The sequence below is a fragment of the Abramis brama genome (assembly GCF_963993115.1).
Source record: "Abramis brama genome assembly, chromosome: 22".
Taxonomy (NCBI): Eukaryota; Metazoa; Chordata; class Actinopteri; order Cypriniformes; family Leuciscidae; genus Abramis; species Abramis brama.
In genome coordinates, this window is record NC_139984.1 from 11,151,940 (window position 1) to 11,172,613 (window position 20,674).

Here is a 20,674-nt window from a genome sequence, read left to right on the forward strand (position 1 = left end):
GCTTCATGTTTCTTCTGGAGTCTTTGGAATAGTTTTTTATTTTAGTACATGAATTAGGACTGCCAAAAGTTGATATTTAATTATATCAAATAAAGTATTGTGGTGTAGTTGCTTTCAGTGGCTGTTTGTTAGTATGTAAGTGTGTTAGAGTAGCTGTTAATGTAGTTCCTCACATCACTTATGAGCCGCTGATATGACAACCACAGTGTCAATACTTTTATAACAGAAAGCCTTTGAGTGTGTGCTTGTTTTTTTGGGGTAACACTTTATTTTAATGTCTTTGTTACATGTAGTTACTATAGCAATAACTATAAATTATGCATAATCATATGCAGCTAACCCTAAACCAAACCAAATCTTAACCCTATAGTAAGTACATGTAGTTGCTTAAATGTTACACAGTACTTAAATGTAATTACAGTGTAACAAAGACACCTTAAAATAAAATGAAACTTTTTTGCTTGGGGAACAATTTGCCCTTGTTACATGTAATTACTATAGCAATAGTGCATGTAGTTAATGTTACTCCGTATGTATAATTGCACTGCAACAAGGACATTTTTAATTAATTGTGTATCACTTTCTTTATAATAAACTGCTTGGTTTGATATCTCCAACACAATAATAATCACAACTCTAATGGCCACTGTACATATTCATTTAGTGCCAATACACACTACCTCCTCTAGGTGGCACTGCAGTATAATTGAGCTCTACCTGTCTCATGCATGTGACCATGCCAAACATTCACAATCACATGTAGAAGAACATACAGCCTGTCAACGGCTGTTTCCCAAAAGCTTCAAGCCTAAGTTGATCATAGAGACCATTGGTGGCAAGAGTTATACGATTCACTCAGGCCTACGATGCTTTTGGGAAACGCAGCCAAGGTTATGAAAAAAATTGAAATCTTTATGTGAACACATAAATGCTTCTGTCATCAGTGATGTGAAGGAAAAACTGGTTTGATGTAACAGATAAAAAAGATGACAAATTCTCCCCTTTAATTTCTAAAGATTGTTTTCTGAAGTGTTCTGTAACATTTCTAAAGAACTTATTTGGTATAAATATTCCGCTGCAGACCGCACGCACAAACCTTCACTTCCTGCAGCTCGACTGCGGTTCTCTTTTGAACAATAGGTGCAAACACTGACAGGAAACACCTCATTCAAGATGCTCGATAAACAGATTTGAGTTTATTTAAAAGAGCATAACTGATGTTAAGTCCATTAAAGGGATAGTTCAGAAAGAAATTAAAATGGTCATCATTTACTCACCCTCGTTCAAAAGCTGTATGCCTTTCTCTTTTTGTAGTAGTTTTTTTAAAGAATGTTGGTGACAAAGTTTTGTATGGTCAAAAATATCAAGAAAGTCAATGGGAACCAAAACTTTTCTTTAAAATATATTTTTCAGAAGAAAGACATGAGGGTAAATGATGACAAAAATTGGCATTTTTGGGGTGAACTATCCCTGTAAGGAACTGTATATATTTACAAAGTTTCACAACATTCATGCCATTTGGGATTTTCGTCAAAAAGCGATATCACAATATCTTTGGTATCACGGATAAAGCTTCTCTGGAGTTCTTCTTATGCATCTCGCCATTCTATGATTGCGATGATATTTGTAACAAATGCAAGTGGATGGTAAAGTTCCAGAAAGTGTGAGGCGTGGAAATGGATGCGTATGCCACCCAGCTGTGTTCCCCCTCCCACACACACACACTCCTCTTATTCTTTCCTTCAGTCATGCTCTCTTTCATGTCCGCCAGGAACGATTGCACACAGGAAACTGTGACAGGTTTGTCTCCAGCATCACCCACTCTGGAAGAACAGCAATGAGTCAGTGCGCTTCATCGGCCGGGAGCTTCACCCGACGCCGCTTTCGCTCTTAAACAATTTTTACGCATCTCTTCAAAGAAATACACGAATGAAAACAGACGCTTAGATGCATTTTTGGGGTTATTTTTCGTTTCTGGGTCAGTTTCTTTATGTATGAAAGTGTGTCATCCCAGATCCCAGCATCAAGAATCCAAAGTCATTCAAACACTCGTCCTCAAAGTCTCACTGCGATCTTCCTGTCATGTTTCCCAGAGCTGACAGCAGTCCTCGCATTCCTCCGTCATGTAGAGGTACGAGTTGATGGCCTCCTTCAGTCCTTCGCTCACCAGAGAATCCTCCGCACCCTCTTTACTCTGCCCGAAGATCATGGAGCTGTGAAGAGAGCTCGATTACACACTGCTCTACTGGGTTTTCATGGCTCATTGTGAAGCCCTTAAAGGGTTAGTTCACTTCAAAATGAAAACTCTGTCATCATTTACTCTCCCTCAAGTTGTTTCAAACCTGTATGAGTTTCTTTCTTCTGTTGAACACAAAAGATGAAAGTTTGAAGAATGTCAAAAACCCGAACAGTTTTTGGACCCCATTGACTTCCATAGTATTTTTCTCCTAATATGGAAGTCAATAGGCTACATCAACTGTCTGGTCACCAACATTCTTCAAAATATCTTCCTTTGTGTTCACCAGAAGAAAGAAACTCATACAGGTTTGAAACAACTTGAGGGAGAGTAAATGATGACAGAATTATCATTTTGAAGTGAACTATTCCGACTGATTATGATGTGTATGACTCACCTGTCCACATCTTTCCAGTTTATAGTGGGCCTCTTCATGGCAATCGGAGGTGGGCCGGTTACAACGGGAACATTGTTAGATCCAAGGATAAAGCACGGCTCCCCGAGAGTACAGCATAACCCGTCCGATACTTCTGAGGGACAGTTCACAGTTAAACTCAGGCCACAACACTTACACAAAAGTGGGTAGCACTTTATTTTACAGTCCTGTTCCCCATGTACATACTTATTATAGTATAACTGGGTAATAACTAGGTACTATATGAGTCTATATGATGTCTATAGAACGTCTTCAGAACTATTAGTGCATAACCAAGTCATGTATCAACCGTGTTAGGCCGTGTGTTCACCAAAGCGTTCTTAGCATGTGAGATGTGTTCAGGGTTGCTAAAACACACCCAACTAGCCCAACCCTATGAAAATGAACCATGGTAACCATGTTTTTTTTGGCAGGCTGATTTTGAAAATTTGAATAAACGCAGTTTTACTGCAAATACCATGGTTAAACTATGGTTAGTGTAGCAAAACCATGGTTACTTTGTGGTTCTCATGGTATAACCACAATAACCATGTTCTTTTGTTTGTTTTATTTTTAGTAAAAATATGATTGGAGGTTTGCCGGTAAAAGTTGCGTTCCAGAGGGTAACATTGAGTTACGGGGTGAGGGGGGTGTCTTCAACCTGCGGCAACAGTGTAAAAGTAGCCCAATACCGCAGGAAAAACTGATGCGCTTGTTGTCGTTCGTTATCGTTGTACAAGCAGAAATGTGACGGTTGGTCGGTGTTGTGTTTGTCCTGCCCCTCCTCCACTGTGATTGGACAGCTGAGTTAAAAGTGACAGCGCTGAACAATCTTCAACTCTCGGCGACTGGTAAAAAACGCAGTGCTTCTATTGAAAACAATCGGACACATACGCTAGCCTTGGGAAAACCCACTTTGGTGGACACACGGCCTTAATGGCTGTATCTGTGAGTCTGCGTACCTGAATAGTGTGCGACCAGGTCTGCGAGGCTCCTGAAGGTGAGTCCGGGTGAGATGTAGACCCAGCCGTTCTCGAGGCTGCGGATACGGTAGTGTCCGACAGTAGAGCGATGCTGAGAGCCGCTCCTACGCACTGACAGAGAGTGGTGACCTGGGGAAAACAAACAAACAAACATGAGCAATTCATACAAGATTTGACATTTTCTAAAGAAAAACTAAAAAATCTTTAGTTTTATCGTTGGGAAGGTGAAACTGGTAGGATAGTATTAGCCAGCTAGCATTAGCGTGTTTGTACCTGGGACGGTCTCGCTCTCTCTGATAAGGAAGGAGCCGGGCTGATTATGGGGGAGCATCAGAAGCTCCTCTGCTTTATGTTTGCTGAGACCCAAAAACTGCCACCTACAGGAACACACAGATGATTGATGAGTGTGAGGACAAAATCAACAGAGCAGGAGGAAAAAGCGGTAGGTAGAATCTTTCGTCATGTGAGTAAGCGAGTGATCAGCAGGGTGATTGTGGGTACAGTGCGTCCCCAACATGATACTCAGATCACACTGTATCCAGCTGTGCCCACTCTACACCCCACTCAAAGAAAACCCCACTACAGCTGACATCACCACCACCGCCTCTCCCAGACCACCTGACCATCGCTGTGATGACGTCATGAGGCATGCACTGCAGGAACACACAGACGGAGATGTTGACTTGTGTGAGTTCAGCTCACCTGTTGTACACTTTGGCAGTGTAGTTGCTGGGGATGTAGCTCTCGTTTCCTGTGGCTGACGAACTTACTTTCCACCACTCTCCTTCACTGTAACACACACATTACAGCGTCAGATACTCGCACGGAGGATTGAGGCACTTGTCTGTTAAGAGGCACCGTTGTGTACAGTATCAGCACACTTACTCGGACAAAATGTTGAGCCTCTCTCCCACTCTGATGGCACAGTCCCCTGGACCTCTGGACGGATAGTCGTACAGGGACACCACCACGAATCTACCCGTATCTGCACACACACACACACCAAAACAACACCTTTAGGCCTGTTGCTGTGCTCGTATTATAAGAGCACCTCCAAAAACACATGATTAAAAATTACCTAAAGTAAAAACCTATTTATTGTGAAAAATTATAAATTGTTAAACATCGTATTATATGCAATCTTTCCTGGTTTTTGGAAGTAAATTACCATACTATTTATTTTAAATCTATTTAATACTTCATTTAAATCAGCATATCATTATAAAATGTTTTTTTGTGTGCGTGTGAGTAAAAACATGAGCCAATAATTTAAATAATTTAAAGGCTTTCCCAGAAGTCCCTGCATGATGCATCACCAGTGTTAGTTTAGTATAATTTTAATACTATTATAGTTTTTGTTAATATGTTAATAGCTAAAAATACATTGTATGGGTCAAAATTATCGATTTTTCTTTTATGCCAAAAATCATTAGGATATTAAGTAAAGATCATGTTCCATGAAGATATTTTGTAAATTTCCTACTGTAAATATAAAAAAAAAATATCTTTTTGTGAGTGAATGCAGCACAATCGCGAACATAAATGGACAACTTTAAAGGGGATTTTCTCAATGTTTAATTTTTTTTCTCCAAATAGTTGTATCTCAGCCAAATATTGTCTTATTTATTCTTATTTAAAAGCTTATTTATTCAACTTTAAGGTGATGTATAAATCTCAATAATAAAAAAAAAAAATATTGTGACTGGTTTTGTGATTAGTTTTCTTTCTTTATATTTATATATATATATATATATATATATATATATATATATATATATATATATATATATATATATATATATATTTATTATTATTATTTTTTTTTTTCTGGGTCTCATTTTAAATTTAGTTGAAGCTTTAGCAATTTTTTTTTTTTTTTTGTCTGCATAGTTTTAATTAAGTTTTAGTTTTTTTGTTTTGTTTTAGTTATTTAGTTTTAGTTATTTTGGTACTTAAACTATAAATGAAAATGAGAAATGTTGCTTTGGCAACTATCTGAAATAAAATAAGCAAAAATTGTTGAATTGTTAAATACTATTTTATGAATGAGTAATGAAACTGTTTTTATGGTTTTAGTTTTAGCTAATGATAATAAACCTGTGCATCGCATTTGATTATATTTTATTTATATAGCATTGTTTTTTATTTTCATCATCAGTTATGTAGATTAGGGTGTTTTGTGCCACATTTTGTATTGTGTTCTGATGACTATCTATATACGCTTATTGGTCATGTTTTATGGACAGGACACTTATGATGAACTCTGATTAATCTTGTGGCTTTTTATCTGTTCTCCTGTACTATTATGGCAGTTATCAGTATGCACAAATCATATTTTGGTAGTTCAGGTAGACTAATTTGTTAATATTACTTCGGTTAATGAAATATACAGCCGTTATCCTGTAACACCTGAAACATTGTCAATATATTTTTTACCGTGAATTTTTTTGCAGCCTCAGCCCCGTTTTTTACCATAACATTAACAAGATGTTTTTTTAAATACACAGTAAAAAGTGATCAGTTGACTTAATTTTAAGGCAACCTCACTTTTTTAAGGTTTCCTCACTTTTTTTTTTAAAGTAAATAAACTTTATGTAATTGAAAAAATTAAGTTATTTGAACTTAATTTCACATAACTTAATTTTTTCAATTACGCATAAAGGTTATTTAGTTAATTTTAAGGCAACAGGTTTCCTCGCTTTTTTTTTAAAGTTCAGTCAACTGATCACTTTTTACTGTGTAGTCTATCATTGGCAACGCTGTGGGAAAATTTACGCACTGAAAATCCTGAACTTACGAATGAGTGCTTGTAAAGCGCCACTGAAAGCTGCAGTTGCAGCATTTACCACAACCCCACATGTATATCTATGCTGCTGTTCTACATGTAGTGTTGCCTTTCTGAGATCAGTGGGACCTCATGCACATATGAAGTGTGTATCGCAGTGCTGAACTCACCCATGGAGACCAGGTCAGCTCTTTCCTCCGTGTCCAAGAGAACAGCATGTGCGCTGGATCCGCGCCGGTCTTTACTGGGACGACTGCCCATGCTCCTCTGGAGTGTTTAGGTGCACAATGCTGACAGGAACCAAAATCTAAGGACAGAAGAGCAAGATTTTTTTTAGAACTGAATGATTCGTATTGATTCTTGATATTCATAAAAAAGCATAAAAAAACTAAAACGACACACACGAATAAATCAACAAATCAGTTTAGTTTGACCATTGCTTTCTTATGTCATGCTCTGAATGTAAAGAGGAAGGATGTCGACAAACCACTTGTGTACTTTGATAAAAAAACTTTCCATCAGCACTTTCACTATCACACACTTTTTTAACTTGGATTAAAAAAAAAAAAGGGTTGCCGTTCTAAAAATAGATCTGGTGCAATGCTGAGAACATTCTACTTTTTTCTGTCACGCTCAGTTACATCACAACGGCACACGTTGAATTTATTTATGCAAACTATGTGAAACATATACAGCAAATCCAACAGATTAAAATGATTCAGTATGCAAATACCAGGTAAAATATCACAGTCTGAGGTAAAATCATAATATAACGTGACTCATTCTCTTAATATGACTCTTATATTATGATAAAGTGACAGTAAAGTGCTGAGGTACAATTTTCCACTGTGGTGCCCTTCACATGGTGTGAAAAAAGATCACTGTAAATCTTTTGAAGGAAATTAATCGGATGGTCTGATGATAAAAAACAACCTCAAAAAAGCTTTTTTTCCTCTGCTAAAATACCATCAACACATACATTTTCCAGTATTTCTACATCATAATCTTATTACATGTTATTACATTGTAATAACCTTCTAGTTCAATTCCTGCTATTAATAATTTTAATGATTGCACAATGTCACTGATTTCAACACCCTCATAGGGCCACTGTAGCATTAGTGATCTTTGAGGGCTATTCTCCTTTATCATATTGTAATGCGGTGGCACTGGTCCCACATTACCGAGCAGATGGTCACCTGGTACCACAGATGGGTCTCACTAGGTCATCAGGGTCTCCAGGTCCAAATTACAGACCTCATACCCTGGGCACCGAAATAACACATGCGTAACTGATTACATGTGCTACATATCAACACCGCCATCACACACAAACCAACCAACCGACAAGTAAACGGCAGTGACATATAAAAAAAAAATATATATATATATATATTTAACATTATATCTCATAGGTATGGCGATAAAGATTTAGTCACAGATTAGGACACGGTTACTAACTTCCTGTTGCGGTAATGCAGACAATATTTAAGCCATTTAATATGACTTTAAGAGTTCTCAAGTCTGAACTAGAAAGTATCAAACAACTTCAAAATGGCACACAAACCCGCACATTTCTTTGAAATGCCTTTGAAGCAAGGCGTCTATGCAAGCGCACACTTTTTAAGATGATTCTGACTCATGATTCAAGATTGAAGATTATAACTTTAAAGTCTGAGCTTCTTGTGTTTACATTATGAACATAGACATTCTTTTAGACCAATCACAAAACACATTCTTATTACACATTATTATACACATTAAAAAAAACTTTCTCCCAACCAAAAAATATTTTAATTCTATGAATCTAAATTCACGTAAGGCGCTTTGGATAAACCTGCTAAATGAATAAAAGTTCATAGCGGTCAGCAAAAACAACCTTAAATAGACCAAAATGTGAGCATAAAGCTGCGTACTCACCTCATGGTCTTCAAGATAGCTTTGATGACAATCCTTCTTTTCGAGGAAACGGACCTCCTCACCTGCGCATGCAACAGGACTGAAAACTGAGATTGTGGAGATAGGAAGCTATTTGGAGTGATTTTGGCACAGATCAGAGGCTAGTTGTCTTGTCTCAGTAGTTGAGCTCAGCTTCAGGTGAAGTGTTACTGTGTGATGCTGCTGTGGTCGTCTCTGTGTTTTAGCAAGCACACGGAGGAAGGCAGACTTATTTACTACACACTTGTAGTTTCCTGTGACGAACAGGTCTAACTGTCACTCTCCTTTGCTGACGCAGATGTCTGACAGAGAGAACAGACTAGAAGAAGGTGGTTTGATCATGTTTAACATTCAATAACACAACACAGATGTTGGTGGAGAGGAATGTTTTGAATGTCATGATGTCATGGGCTATTTGACGCAACAATACAGATGCCGATGGAAGCGGCTTACGAAGTTTTTAAAAGGTTCAGAAATTCTCTGGATTTGCACATATTCATTTCATTATTCCCAAATGCACCAAAGCCAATTGCCATAGCAATAACTGCCATGGAAACTAAATGATCAGATTGGCTCCAGATCAGCATAGATGCAAAACAAGTCTTGCTACAAATTACTGCTCATTTACACATTTTAAACCCCAGCTGAAAAAATTCATAAGCCCAGTGTTGGATTTTAGCACGTTAACATATAGTTCAATTTAAACTGAACTTTCTATGAATTCTGAATATGAATATGTGCATTGCATCATCTGCACTCATGACCTGTTAAATTCAGCATCACTTCTTACTTAAGTTGAGTATTTAATTATGCAGCTGAAGATGTTCCAGCCCTAGTTCCCATGACAAATGGAGCGAGTTAATTAAAGTCGTAGTGGGATGTCATCCTACCTGGTTACAAACAGTGGAGAAGCAAATCAGCAAATCTATACTATCTATATATATATAATCTATATATATTATAATATCTATAAGTGAGATGCGTATCGTTACTGACCTGGGCCTTTTTAAATCAAGACTTAAAACGCTTTTAGTACCCAGTAGTGTGGTGGCACTTTTATATATTTTTATATTTATTTTTATTTTATTTTTACTTAACTTTTTATTTTCTCATTTATTACTGTATTTGTTTTTCGGTGTGTTGTTTTAAATTGTTGTTTAATCTGTTGTAAAGCACCTTGGATCACCTATCGGTCGATGTAAGGTGCTATATAAATAAAGTACATTTACATTTACATTGCTACGGTAAGTGAAAATGACAAACATAAAGGAAGTAAATCTCCTCTGGCTGAGTGATCATGCCTATCAGATGGAAAGAAGACTCAGCATAGATGTTTTCGACTGATCCTTTCAGCTGTGGTCAAAAATTGTACTTGAAGTCCCTGAAGTGTGTATGCCACAGTTTCTATAAATAGCTTTCAAATGTGTCATCTTTGACCGCGTGCAATCAACAAAACCAGTCTCACTAGTGATCGGAAACTTTCTCAGCTGAGATGACAGAAACGAAGTTGACTGAGATGGGTTGTGCATAGAAGTGCACATTGAGTGCTATTACTCAGTGCATGAAGTTGTGCTTTGAAGTGATTTGGGTCACATCATACTTTGTTTTTCCCTGAAGTCCAATTATAATGTTAGCCAAAGTTTTATTGCCCCAAAAACATTGTTTTCCCTGACCATTTTCTACACTCTCCCAGCTCCTTAAAGGTACCCCAAATGTATTTTTTTTACCCTCAGGTTGTTTCAAACTTGTATGACTTTCTTTCTTATGAAGAATACACTAGAAAATATATTCACTTTTCCAAAACTCTTCACATAGTGATTGCAACAGCAGTCAATGTGGCCTAAACTGTGGATCACTTGCATTCAATGACTACTACTTTCAAAACACATGAATTCTCTTCTAACTTAAACACAAACACTGCTAAAACTCTATGAACCTAAAGGTCAATTTGCATGTTAAAAAAAGAAAAGAAAAAAAAAATCTCAGAATGTATAAAGTGGGTCAAATTGACCCGGCATGCTGTGAATTTTGAAATATATTATCAATGAAAACATTTATTTATTTGATATTCCATGAATTGTTGTTTCTGACCCTCATGAATGTCATTTTCATATTTCTTAGACATAGGATGGGAAAAAAATTGCTATTGTTTTTAGGTTTACTATAGTGCCCTGAAATAATAAGTTGATTTGAGACATGTATGATGTGTTTTTGGTAGTTTTACTGCATTTTGAATGTGAAATTTACTGCTGTGCCAAACTGAAAGTTGGCAAGGGGAATTGTGTGAAGAGAAAAAGTGACCCAAGGACTGAGAATTGTGTCCTAGCAACTGTGAAAAACTGATAAAAGCAATAAATCAAATGAAGAAAAATACAAGTTTTATGTACAACTACTTTATTTCAATATTCGTACAAATTGATATACTCAGCAGACAGTATGCAGTACAACGCCCCCTAAATGCTTGGAGGACAAAGCACAACGCATCAAGGCAGCGGTACAATCAGCAATCAACAATTTACATCCATTGAAAGAATAAAGAACAAAGACCAATAACAATAACACTTCAGAAGCTAAGAGAGTAGTCAAAACAAAATGAGGTTATTGGGATATCAGTCCACTGTACAGAAGGAATGGAGAATTTTTACCAAAAGCCTACAGATTACTATAGTGCATTCAGAGGAACCATGCTGTTTTCATACCTCTAGATGCCCTTTATGGTACATATAACTGTTCTTTGAACGAGCTACAGATCTTCTCTTCAGCTATTGGCTTGTTTTGGTGCAGCTGATCTCCAAAGCACAGATTGTGAAAAATATTGTACATGAACTTATGTGCAAACCTAAGCAAAGTCTTCACTATTGAGTCTAAAAGTCTAGTCTAAAACTCAGTACAGTTCTCCATGTAAACAGAATCAGATTGCTTAAATTCAACCAAAGTGAATTAACCATTGCAGAAAGATCTAAACATAATTAATACTAATATAAATGTCTATTGTACAATTTAAATAGGGGCATACTAATCAGTAGCTTTTCCGAAACACTACAAATAGCAGACCGTCAATCAAAATCAAATCGTAATAGATGATGCCTTATGGTGACAGAAATAGAAACCGTCTAAAAGCCAGAAATCAGTCTACAAAGAGGAAGTGAAGTGGTTCGGGTGTCTCTAAACACAAGGGGCAGGAAGACCTTAGAGAGAGCAAGAGAGGGAACGAAAACTCTCCTGCTACAGACGAAAATACCCTCTGAACGTTCAATATACAACAGCCACCAGCTAAATATACACATAAGAAGCATATCCAGTGTGAAAATGAATCTTGGAAGGATGACACAAATATATATATATAAAAAAATTTAGTAATAAAGTAGTAGGCCAATCAAGATCAAGGTAAAAACATCAGCAGAAAAAGTTAGTGTGCGTCCATGCAGTGGAGAAATATTCCAATATGTTAAATACATGGATTACAAGACATCAAACAATGCATCCCTTCATTAGACCCGCTTTAGTTTTTTGTATACTTGTTCTCCGGCCACAAGGGGACAAGTAGACAAAGAATGAAAGACAAAGCCAGTGTGGGGGGAAAAAAACCCAAAATCGGACAGAAAGCGGTCTGAGGTGCAGAAGGGCAACACGCGAATGATCCCAGGTCAAATGGTGGCTTGGTTCTGGGTGCTTTAGCAGGACACCTCCATGGTTTGCGGTCTGGTCTGGTTGTCGTGGACTGGGCCGGCAGTGGCGCCCTCCATCTGTGAACTGGTATGAGCGCGGCTACGCGTGCCGTCCGCTGAGCCCATGCTGGAGGCAGAGTGAGTGCGGGACCGGGCCAATCGGGTCATGCCGACAGTGGGCACTGAGAGAGAGGAGAGAGAAATCGAACAGAGCTGAAAACATGAACAGACTAATGCTGCTGCATGACAGTTGCAGGATCCTGAGTGAAGGGCATGTGCTTCACAGGAAAGTCCGTTTCGCACCCGGATCCAAACTATGGAGATCCAGGAAGGGGAGAATAATGAGTCTCCTCAGAGTGAATGAACTCCCGCACATCTACACATCGCTGACTGCTCAACTAACGCTGGACTGATTGAGATACTATGACAATCTCAAAGTATGGTTGATAAGAATAGTAAGCTGAATCCCAATTCATATACTTCTTATACACTGATTGAGATTTGCAGCAGGAAAGCTAAATGGGAGCAAGACTGGGTTTCGAACTGGTTATATTTCATTTATTAATGTGCATTTTGATTAAATACAGTATCTGTCTGCCAATGTTTCAAATCGATTCAAACCGAGAACTATTAAAAGAGCTCATAAGAGTCGTTTTGTTTTGGGAATTGGGCAACAATAAACGAGTCGTTTATGAATCGGACTACAGTATTTGCATTGTATGTTTGGGCCGTTTACACCTGGTCACTTCAAGCATCTGATTTGTTAAAATGGTTCCATTTACACATAAATGTGTCTCTGCACAACAAACATAAATCTGATCTTCAATTTTCACACTATATGCAAAAAAACAAAAAAAAAAACAAGATATGAGCTGCATTTTATTTATCATCAGCTAATTTCAAGATCAAAAGACAGCAAGAGGAGAAAGAGCGGCGATCAGCACTGGTAACTTTAATCATTTAATCTACTTTTATTGAAAACGAGTGTGTTTTGAGCTTACTTTCAGTTTCATTTGCGTGAAAGTAGCGCTGTCATATCTGGCTATAACACGCTCTCACACATTTGTTTTTTAACATTTTGGGAGGAGTAAAATGGTTTCAACAATCAGATGCATTTATACTTGTCCAGTTTCATCTGGAATGGGTCTCAGACCACCTCCTGAAGTGGCTTGATTGATCGGATTTAACTCCCATCCCGAAAGAGTTTCGAGGGGCATTTACACCTGGTCTTTTCACGATCAGATAGCCATCCGATCACAGAAGACGCTTGAAGTGAGCATGTGTAAACAGGACACATTACGAAAATCTCAAAAACCCATCAGTAACACTTTGACTTACTACTTTTAAATACACTACGATTCAGAACAAAGTAACTTTAATTAATATTATACAGGATGGATAGTATGCAAATTTGGGATTCAGACCTAGATACCCTTAGAACAAAGTCTCTTCTGAATACATGGTCTAAATAGAGTGCTGCGAGGATGATGCATTTTTATAGGCCAGTCTGGAACTTCGAATCAGTGGTTCCCTCAACTAGGATTTTTCCATTGGTTTTTGGATCGTTACAGAAAATAGGCTCTGTGAAGCTCTGTGACCCGATCATCAATATAATCTTCACAGACGAACACAACTTTTATTGATTTTGAAGACTAAATATAATCCTCGGAAGTAAAAAGATAAATGTAGACTATAAACAAAATAAACCACGGTCACATGACTTCAACATCACTAATGTAGCTCAATCTTTCTTCAAAATTTACAAGTTGTAATAGACTGGAAGAGTGCGAGTATAAACACTACGTAGATGAGTTTTTCTTGTGATGACGTGGCCAACAACCTCTGTAGTCACACTTACAGTAGACACTTAAAAGCCTGAGAGAACCACATGGGCTATTACTGATGTACAGTGCTATGCATAAGTTTAGACACCCATGCTAAAGTTGACTAAAAAGAGGAATAAAAACAACCATACCTAGAGACTGGCATGGTTTTATTTCAGTTAGCCTAATAGATGGTTTGATTTGCACTGAGAGATGATCTTATGGAAAGTACTCCATGCCAATCTCTAGGTATGGTGAAGGCTATGTGATGATGTGGGGCTATTTTAATTCCAAAGGCCAAGGGAACTTTATCAGGATGCATAGTATCCTGGATCCATGAAGTAACTGGCCTTTAAAAATAAAAATCTGCCTGCCTCTATGGGAATTTAACATAGGGGTGTCCAGACTTATGCACCCTGTATTTTAAGGAAGAACATTTATTTATTTACGATACATTATTCATTCACAAAGAAAATTGGTGTCCTTAAAGGTTGGATTTTTCCTATTTTTTTTAATTAAGGCATTAAGTTCAATTTCCAAAAGATGATTTTTTTATTCCTCTTTTTAGTCAACTTTAGCATGGGTGTCTAAACTTATGCATAGCACTGTATTTTATGTCATAGAATAAAATGTGAAAATATCTAGAGCTAGTGTTAACTAGAGATCTCATTTCAAGCATTTAACCAAAAACCCATTCAAAAAACCCATTGACTTTGGGACGATAAATTGTTTCCAGGTTTTAGGACTCATTCCTGCAGCACTCTTTAAATAAATATCAGAATCTTGAGGCGACGCGACCACTGTTTAGACACTGCATTCATTATTCTCCCATGAAGGAAAGAGAGATCTCGTGTCAGGATCAAGCTCAAATTCATTTTGCAAAACCATTGCAGCAAAATGAATAGTCAACTTCAGTCGATGCAGAATGTGGCATGCAAAGTAAAGGCATGTTTCTAGGAGAATCATAAAAGAACATAAGATGTCTGTTGGACGGTGTGCACAAACATTCTCTCAGACAGCTTATGACAATAAACAAACATTAACACGTATGTCTATTTACCATGCTTCAAACGTCATGATGCAGAGCCACAAAGACATTTGTATGCATGTGATTGGGACATGGACGGATAGACAGTGAGGACAGGAGGCACGGGAGGATAAGATGACAGGCTTAGGTGCAGCTAAAGGTGTTGGCTGATCTCCTGGTACCTGATTCGCTGTTCAGGTGGCTGAGTAGCACATGAGGGACTGTTGGCATTGGTTGTAGGGGTCAAGAAAGAAGATAGGGAAAGGGAATGCAAGAGGAGGAGGAGGAGGAGGAAAAAGATGGGACAGAGGAAAGGGAGAGATTATTTGGTAGTACTTTTTGAAAGAGGGAGGATAGAGAAAAGGAAAGATTAAGTAGACGCTACAGGAGAAGACGCAAGGAAAGTAGGGGACGTTAGATCGGGTGATGGGAATAGCCTTGACAGTTAAGACTGTTCAAATTTCAAATGCAAGAAAAGTGACAGGGACATTTTTCTGAATGGTTATGATTCCCTTTTGCACATATCCGATTGTGTCTTTCAGGTGTCAAGGATATTCACTACAAATTGAACAAAAAACTAAATGTGGTGAGAGAAGACTATTACTATATCATTCATACTTGAAAACACACGAAAATGTTGTTCTTGATGAATATACTTTTTCAGACTGTGGTAAAGGACAATTAAACTCTGAAAGTGCAAAAAGAGAAAGTGAGAGAAGCTCTGTAGAAGGGAAACTGTCTTCTGCTGGGATAGTCCCTCATGAGTGCGGGTTTGTACTAAATAAATATCACACCCGAAACAGTAACCAAGAAAAGAACAAAAACACACTTTAACAGACTCAAAACACAAAGTGGAATTTACCGGTGATACCCTCCCTACTGCAACACAAACATGTCAATGACAGAATCAGCCAGTGAACATTACGCTTTCTTAATGACTCATTCTGCATACACTAATATTTCCACAGACAAAAGAAGAATTACACCCATTCAGTTGCATGTTAGGTACTTTTCCTGTCTGAATCAAAAGTTTACACATGTATGAAGTCAAATATTACTATGAGAATATAGAAAAAGTGATTCAAATGTTCAGGAGTTAAAATCACGTTTTTAATTAAGGGTCAAATGTATATGATAGTGTGTCATGGGCATTTTCACACCTCACTTGTTTGGAGTATTTGTTTTGAAACCTGGCATGTTTTCCCCCTTAGTTCGGTTCGTTTGGGCATATATATGAACATGGCAATCGTACTCGAGCAATCCACACCAGAACAATCCGTACGAGATCGCCTGAATGAGGTGGTCTCGGCCTGCTTGGAAAACTCTGGAGCGGTTTGCTTGTGGGGAGAAAGCAATCCGACCCAAAGGACCAATGATCCAGGCTGTATCGCAATGTATAATGGGTAATTGCGCATGTTGCGTGAAAAGCAGCAGTGTTTGTTTTGCTAATGCTTCTCAACAATCGTGGGTTTACATGGAGCAAAGACGAAGTGAAATGCCTAATTTAAATTTGGTCAAACATATTTCAGATCAACTGTCCAAAACACACAAAAATATCGAAGTTTACAAGGTGTTTAGTGAGCGTCTCTAAGAGATGGCCTTTAATCGTCTCATTTAATGCTAACGGATGACCGCTATGAGCGGAATCTCAGAACATAAACATAAATGGACAGTTTTCTCGCACATGACTTGTATAAATAAAATTTTGGTCAGTTTAGAAATGCTGCCTTGTGGAAGCCAACAAAACTAAGAAAAAATGCAACATCGTAACAATTTTAATCCCCGTTTCGTAACAAAGCAAATGATCTACAGGTCTTAAAATGCCTTGTCAACAAGTAGGAACTGCTGTATGCTGGGTTTCTGCACAAAAATAAAAGTAGCATTTCAAACATCTGGAGTGTAAAAATGCACTGGTGTTTTGCGATACATCACATTCAACAATGAAAATGCCATGCATTGATAATGGATTTTAATAGTTGATAATTACTGTAATAATTCACAATGTATATGCATTATTTTATTTTTATTGCATATTATTATTTAATTTTCATATCTAATATTCATGAACTGTGTATGCTGTAAATGCTGGTCTGTTGTTTTATAGTCAATAATCAGTTAATTTTTTCCAACAATTTATGACATTATTGACTATTTAATTAATCAATAGTATCATAAATTGTTCCAAAATCATTGAATATAACTGACCAAATTTCAGAATCACTGATAATAATGAAGTCAGAGCAAGTTGTACACGTCACACTGATCTAAAACCAAAGTAATTCACAAATTTCTCACAGTGTGCTTGTTTCCTGATGGCTGTGTTTCTCAGTAGAAACACAAAAATAGACTTACAAAAAGGTCAAGTGATCTCAGGGTAAGATTAGTGATTATGGAGGAGAAATGTGACTGTGTCAAAATGTGGGCATTTACAAATGAGTCAGGCCGCTTGCGATCACGTTCCTGTCGTGTCAGACAGAAACACTCTCTGGACGGTCAAATCAAAAGCTTCCCAGGGCTGCACTAGCACTCAAAGGTTTGGGTTAATAAATAAGTAATACATACTTTCATTAAGCAAGGATACATTAATTAATCAAAAGTGACAATGAAATCAACAAAAAGTGACATTTATAATGTTAGACTAGCAAATAAATGCTGTTCTTTCGAACTTTCGAAAACTTTTTCGTTCAAAATCTTTCTTTTTAGTAACCTCTGTGTACACAAACAATGTTCTCAATGTTCACGTGTAGAGCCCCTGGTGATACTTCGAGCAAAGTTTCATGTTGTGTCGAGCCTTCTTAGTGTTTTAAAAATAGCGATTTTTTGATGCTATCATAGTCGTGCCCCATGCACTCCCATTCAAAAGGCAATTTGACCGAAAATGAAAATACGGTCAAACTTAAAAGTGGAGTTTCCATTCTAATTATGCTTTAAAACAAAAGTTTGCCTCAGGTAGATTAACAAAAAGACCCAAGGTTGCATTTTGGCGAGAGTTACCCTTTAAGATGAATGAGCCCGTTCGGTTAATTATTATTATTTATTGGCAATATAGTTCAGGCAAAATAGCGTTGTACGACAGACTAATTGTAAAATATTTTTTTTCAGCTTAGATCATTTCTATGACGTGTCCAGAACAACATACTAAAAGTCCTAAGAAATCCTAGTTGAGGAAATATGTTAAATTCTCATCAATCCGAGATGTGTGCCAATAAGGCCAGGCAACAATACACCCCAACGGGGCTATTTTTTTCCTTTACTCCTATCAAAATGAAACTTTACACAATGAAAGTACCCATGAAAAAGTAAAAAATTTTGTATTACAAGTTTCTTTGAAAATTAATTTGAATATGCAAATGAGCTATACACTAATCGAATATGCCCAAAATACACCCAAATAGGCTTATTTTTTTCCTTTACTCCTACCACAATAAAACTTTACATAGTAAAAGTATACATGAAAACTAACTTTTTTTGTATTACAAGTTTCTTTTGAAATTAATTTAATTTTAATTAATTAAATAAAATTAATTGTTGCCTGGCCTCATTGGCACACATCTCGGATTGATGAGAATTTAACATATTTCCTCAACTAGGATTTCTTAGGACTTTTAGTATGTTGTTCTGGGCACCTCATAGAAATGATCCAAGCTGAAAAAAATTCTTTTACAATTAGTTCTATTTTTGGCTCCAAAATGAGTTACTTTGCCTGGACTAATAATGGCAAACAAAGCCTAAAATATTGATACTGTTGACAGGCTCTAATTGAAAACCAAGTTTCACAGTAAAACTAGTAGTTGTGAATACCACTTGCAAACCTTTAAAAGTGAATGCATATATGAAAATATCTGTAGGAGCTTATGGAAATTTGAGGGCATTTCATTTTCTAGGTTTGCATAACTGTACGTAAAACATAATAACCATCTATATTGTTTAACAAGACAGAGGATTTTAAGAGAACTTTTAGGATTCTTTATAGACTCGCCAAAACCTTAGAAAAAACCTTCGGAAATCACACACTTCACCTTTAAAAAACAACAACTTCATTTCATGTTTATATTACTGAATAGAAATATATTCTAAACATAACCATATAAACATTAGACAGAGCTGAATGAAGCCGAGGTCTGAAGGCTTTAGGTTTTAAAGCAATAAAGTTTCCATGCTATGCAAAGCACTGAGCACTCAAAGGATCTTTTAGGGCACAAAAGATATTAAACCTGAAGATCAGAGAAGTCACACAAGGCTCATGCCACACATCATGCTCTTAGAGGAAGACTAGTGTACTTACACGCTGAAGAGCGCATCACTGAACGGCCACACGGAAGACAAGTCATGTGTTAGTGCATCCGAGGGCTGATCTGAGACCTCAAGAATACTGACTCAGATCAGCAGTGGATAAATGATCCACTGAGGCAGATTATGATTATTATCATGTTCATAACATCTGAGGGCCCAGGATTTGCTCTCTCACCCTTGAATGTGTCATATTCCTGCTGCTGTTTTAGACGTTGTTATATTCATGACATACATTATTAAAGCACTGGGGACATACAGTATGTAAGTTGAGATGATGCTGACATCTCTCTAACAACAAGATGCTTTCAGACACGAAATGCAAACAAGAGACAAATTTCATACAAACAGTGAATATAAATATAAACTGAGAAAGATGATACGGTCAAACGCTCAACATTTAAGTGGCCTATGAGAAGAGAAAGAGGACAGAGACTTACTGTAGCCCATTCCCTGGACAAAGTACTTGAAGGCCTCAGCGAGTTTACCCGGCTAAAAACAGAAAACATCCACATTTAATACAAGTCAAAACTACATCAAACTGATGCCGTGGCAGACATAATGGTGTTGTGTTTTATTCTTACTTGGACAACTTGGGGAAGTCCACCACAATCTGCCATCTGAAGAAAGGAGGATACAATAATAAATACATTCTGTCATATTGAAAGAAATATACACACTGAAAAAAAAAAAAAAACAGGGATGCAAACTCAACAGGAATGAAAAAGGTGTCAAAGAAACGACCCAGAGAAGAAAATTATTAAATATCTTTAAAATGTGGATTTACGGTCATGTGGATATAGGGGAAAAACTCACCCTAGAACTTCATAGTCTCAGGCCACAGTGTTTTTATGGAAACCATTCAATATGACTAAATAATAATAATAATAATAAATGTATTATATTATTAAAAGCAAACAATACAAACCAATATATTACTATAGTTATAATACTATTGTACTGTAAACTTAAAATAATCATTTTATTTTACAGAACAAAAGTAAAATTACAATATTAATATTCATTCATTTCTTTGCTGTCAAACATTAAATCATAGATCTTTAATTTTGGTGGAAAACTGCAAGGAGACAACACATTTATAAATGATTCATATTACAAACTTGTGAAAATAGTTGAGTGTATTTTCAAATGCATAAATACACAAAATACAAGTGAAATCGGCCATTCAGTGAAGTATCACTTATTCCTTATTTAAGGGATAGTTCACCCATAAATGAATAAATTATCAAAATATCTTTTGTGTTCAGCAGAAGAAAGAAACTCATACAGATTTGGAACAACTTGAGCGTGAGTATATTTTTGGATGAAAATGTGAGTAACATCTCTTTATGTGAATCCCTTTATTCAGAAAATAGCTGTAGTCGTACAGCTGCAGCTCACATGCATGAAAGTTGGGTTTGGGGGGTCTGAACTAGTTGAAACAGGAAATCAGCAGCCTAATAAAGAGGTTGACTGGCACAAAGTTCTTTATGCATTTAAAAAAAAATA

At 36.9% G+C, this 20,674-nt stretch overlaps 2 protein-coding genes across 6 annotated transcripts in view; both read right to left on the reverse strand.

Moving 5' to 3' along the window:
- Window positions 1-1,167: 1,167 nt before the first annotated feature.
- sla2b (Src like adaptor 2b) lies at window positions 1,168-8,570 on the reverse strand. Of its 2 annotated transcripts, none has more exons than XM_084097984.1 (8): window positions 8,340-8,570; window positions 6,590-6,726; window positions 4,520-4,619; window positions 4,337-4,423; window positions 3,908-4,011; window positions 3,614-3,763; window positions 2,634-2,766; window positions 1,168-2,213 (listed from the first exon to the last, which is right to left on the reverse strand). In XM_084097984.1, the coding sequence occupies exons 2-8, from the start codon at window positions 6,678-6,680 to the stop codon at window positions 2,081-2,083; spliced, it is 798 nt and encodes a 265-aa protein (XP_083954110.1). In that variant the 5' UTR covers window positions 6,681-6,726; window positions 8,340-8,570; the 3' UTR covers window positions 1,168-2,080. The 2 variants fall into 2 exon arrangements, with proteins under 2 accessions (XP_083954110.1, XP_083954111.1); XM_084097985.1 differs by having other exon boundaries at window positions 2,634-2,763; window positions 8,340-8,553.
- Window positions 8,571-10,730: 2,160 nt separating this feature from the next.
- Window positions 10,731-20,674, reverse strand: part of ndrg3b (ndrg family member 3b) — a 62,443-nt gene continuing 52,499 nt past the window's right edge. For 2 of the 4 annotated variants that reach the window (XM_084097983.1, XM_084097981.1), the window contains 4 exons: window positions 19,750-19,785; window positions 19,606-19,657; window positions 15,058-15,096; window positions 10,731-12,207 (listed from right to left, as the gene is read on the reverse strand). In XM_084097983.1, coding sequence (XP_083954109.1) covers window positions 12,032-12,207; window positions 15,058-15,096; window positions 19,606-19,657; window positions 19,750-19,785 — 303 coding nt within the window. In that variant the 3' untranslated portion in view covers window positions 10,731-12,031. The remainder of the gene's footprint in view (window positions 12,208-15,057; window positions 15,097-19,605; window positions 19,658-19,749; window positions 19,786-20,674) is intronic. The other 2 variants (XM_084097980.1, XM_084097982.1) reach the window with 1 other exon arrangement.

Coding starts and splice junctions, on each gene's coding strand:
- sla2b (XM_084097984.1), bottom strand. CDS start 6,680: ATGGGCAGTCGTCCCAGTAAAGACCGGCGCGGATCCAGCGCACATGCT. Junction 3,764..3,907: donor AGAGAGCGAGACCGTCCCAG/GTACAAACACGC, acceptor TGTTTTCCCCAG/GTCACCACTCTCTGTCAGTG. Junction 2,214..2,633: donor AACTGGAAAGATGTGGACAG/GTGAGTCATACA, acceptor CTCTCTTCACAG/CTCCATGATCTTCGGGCAGA.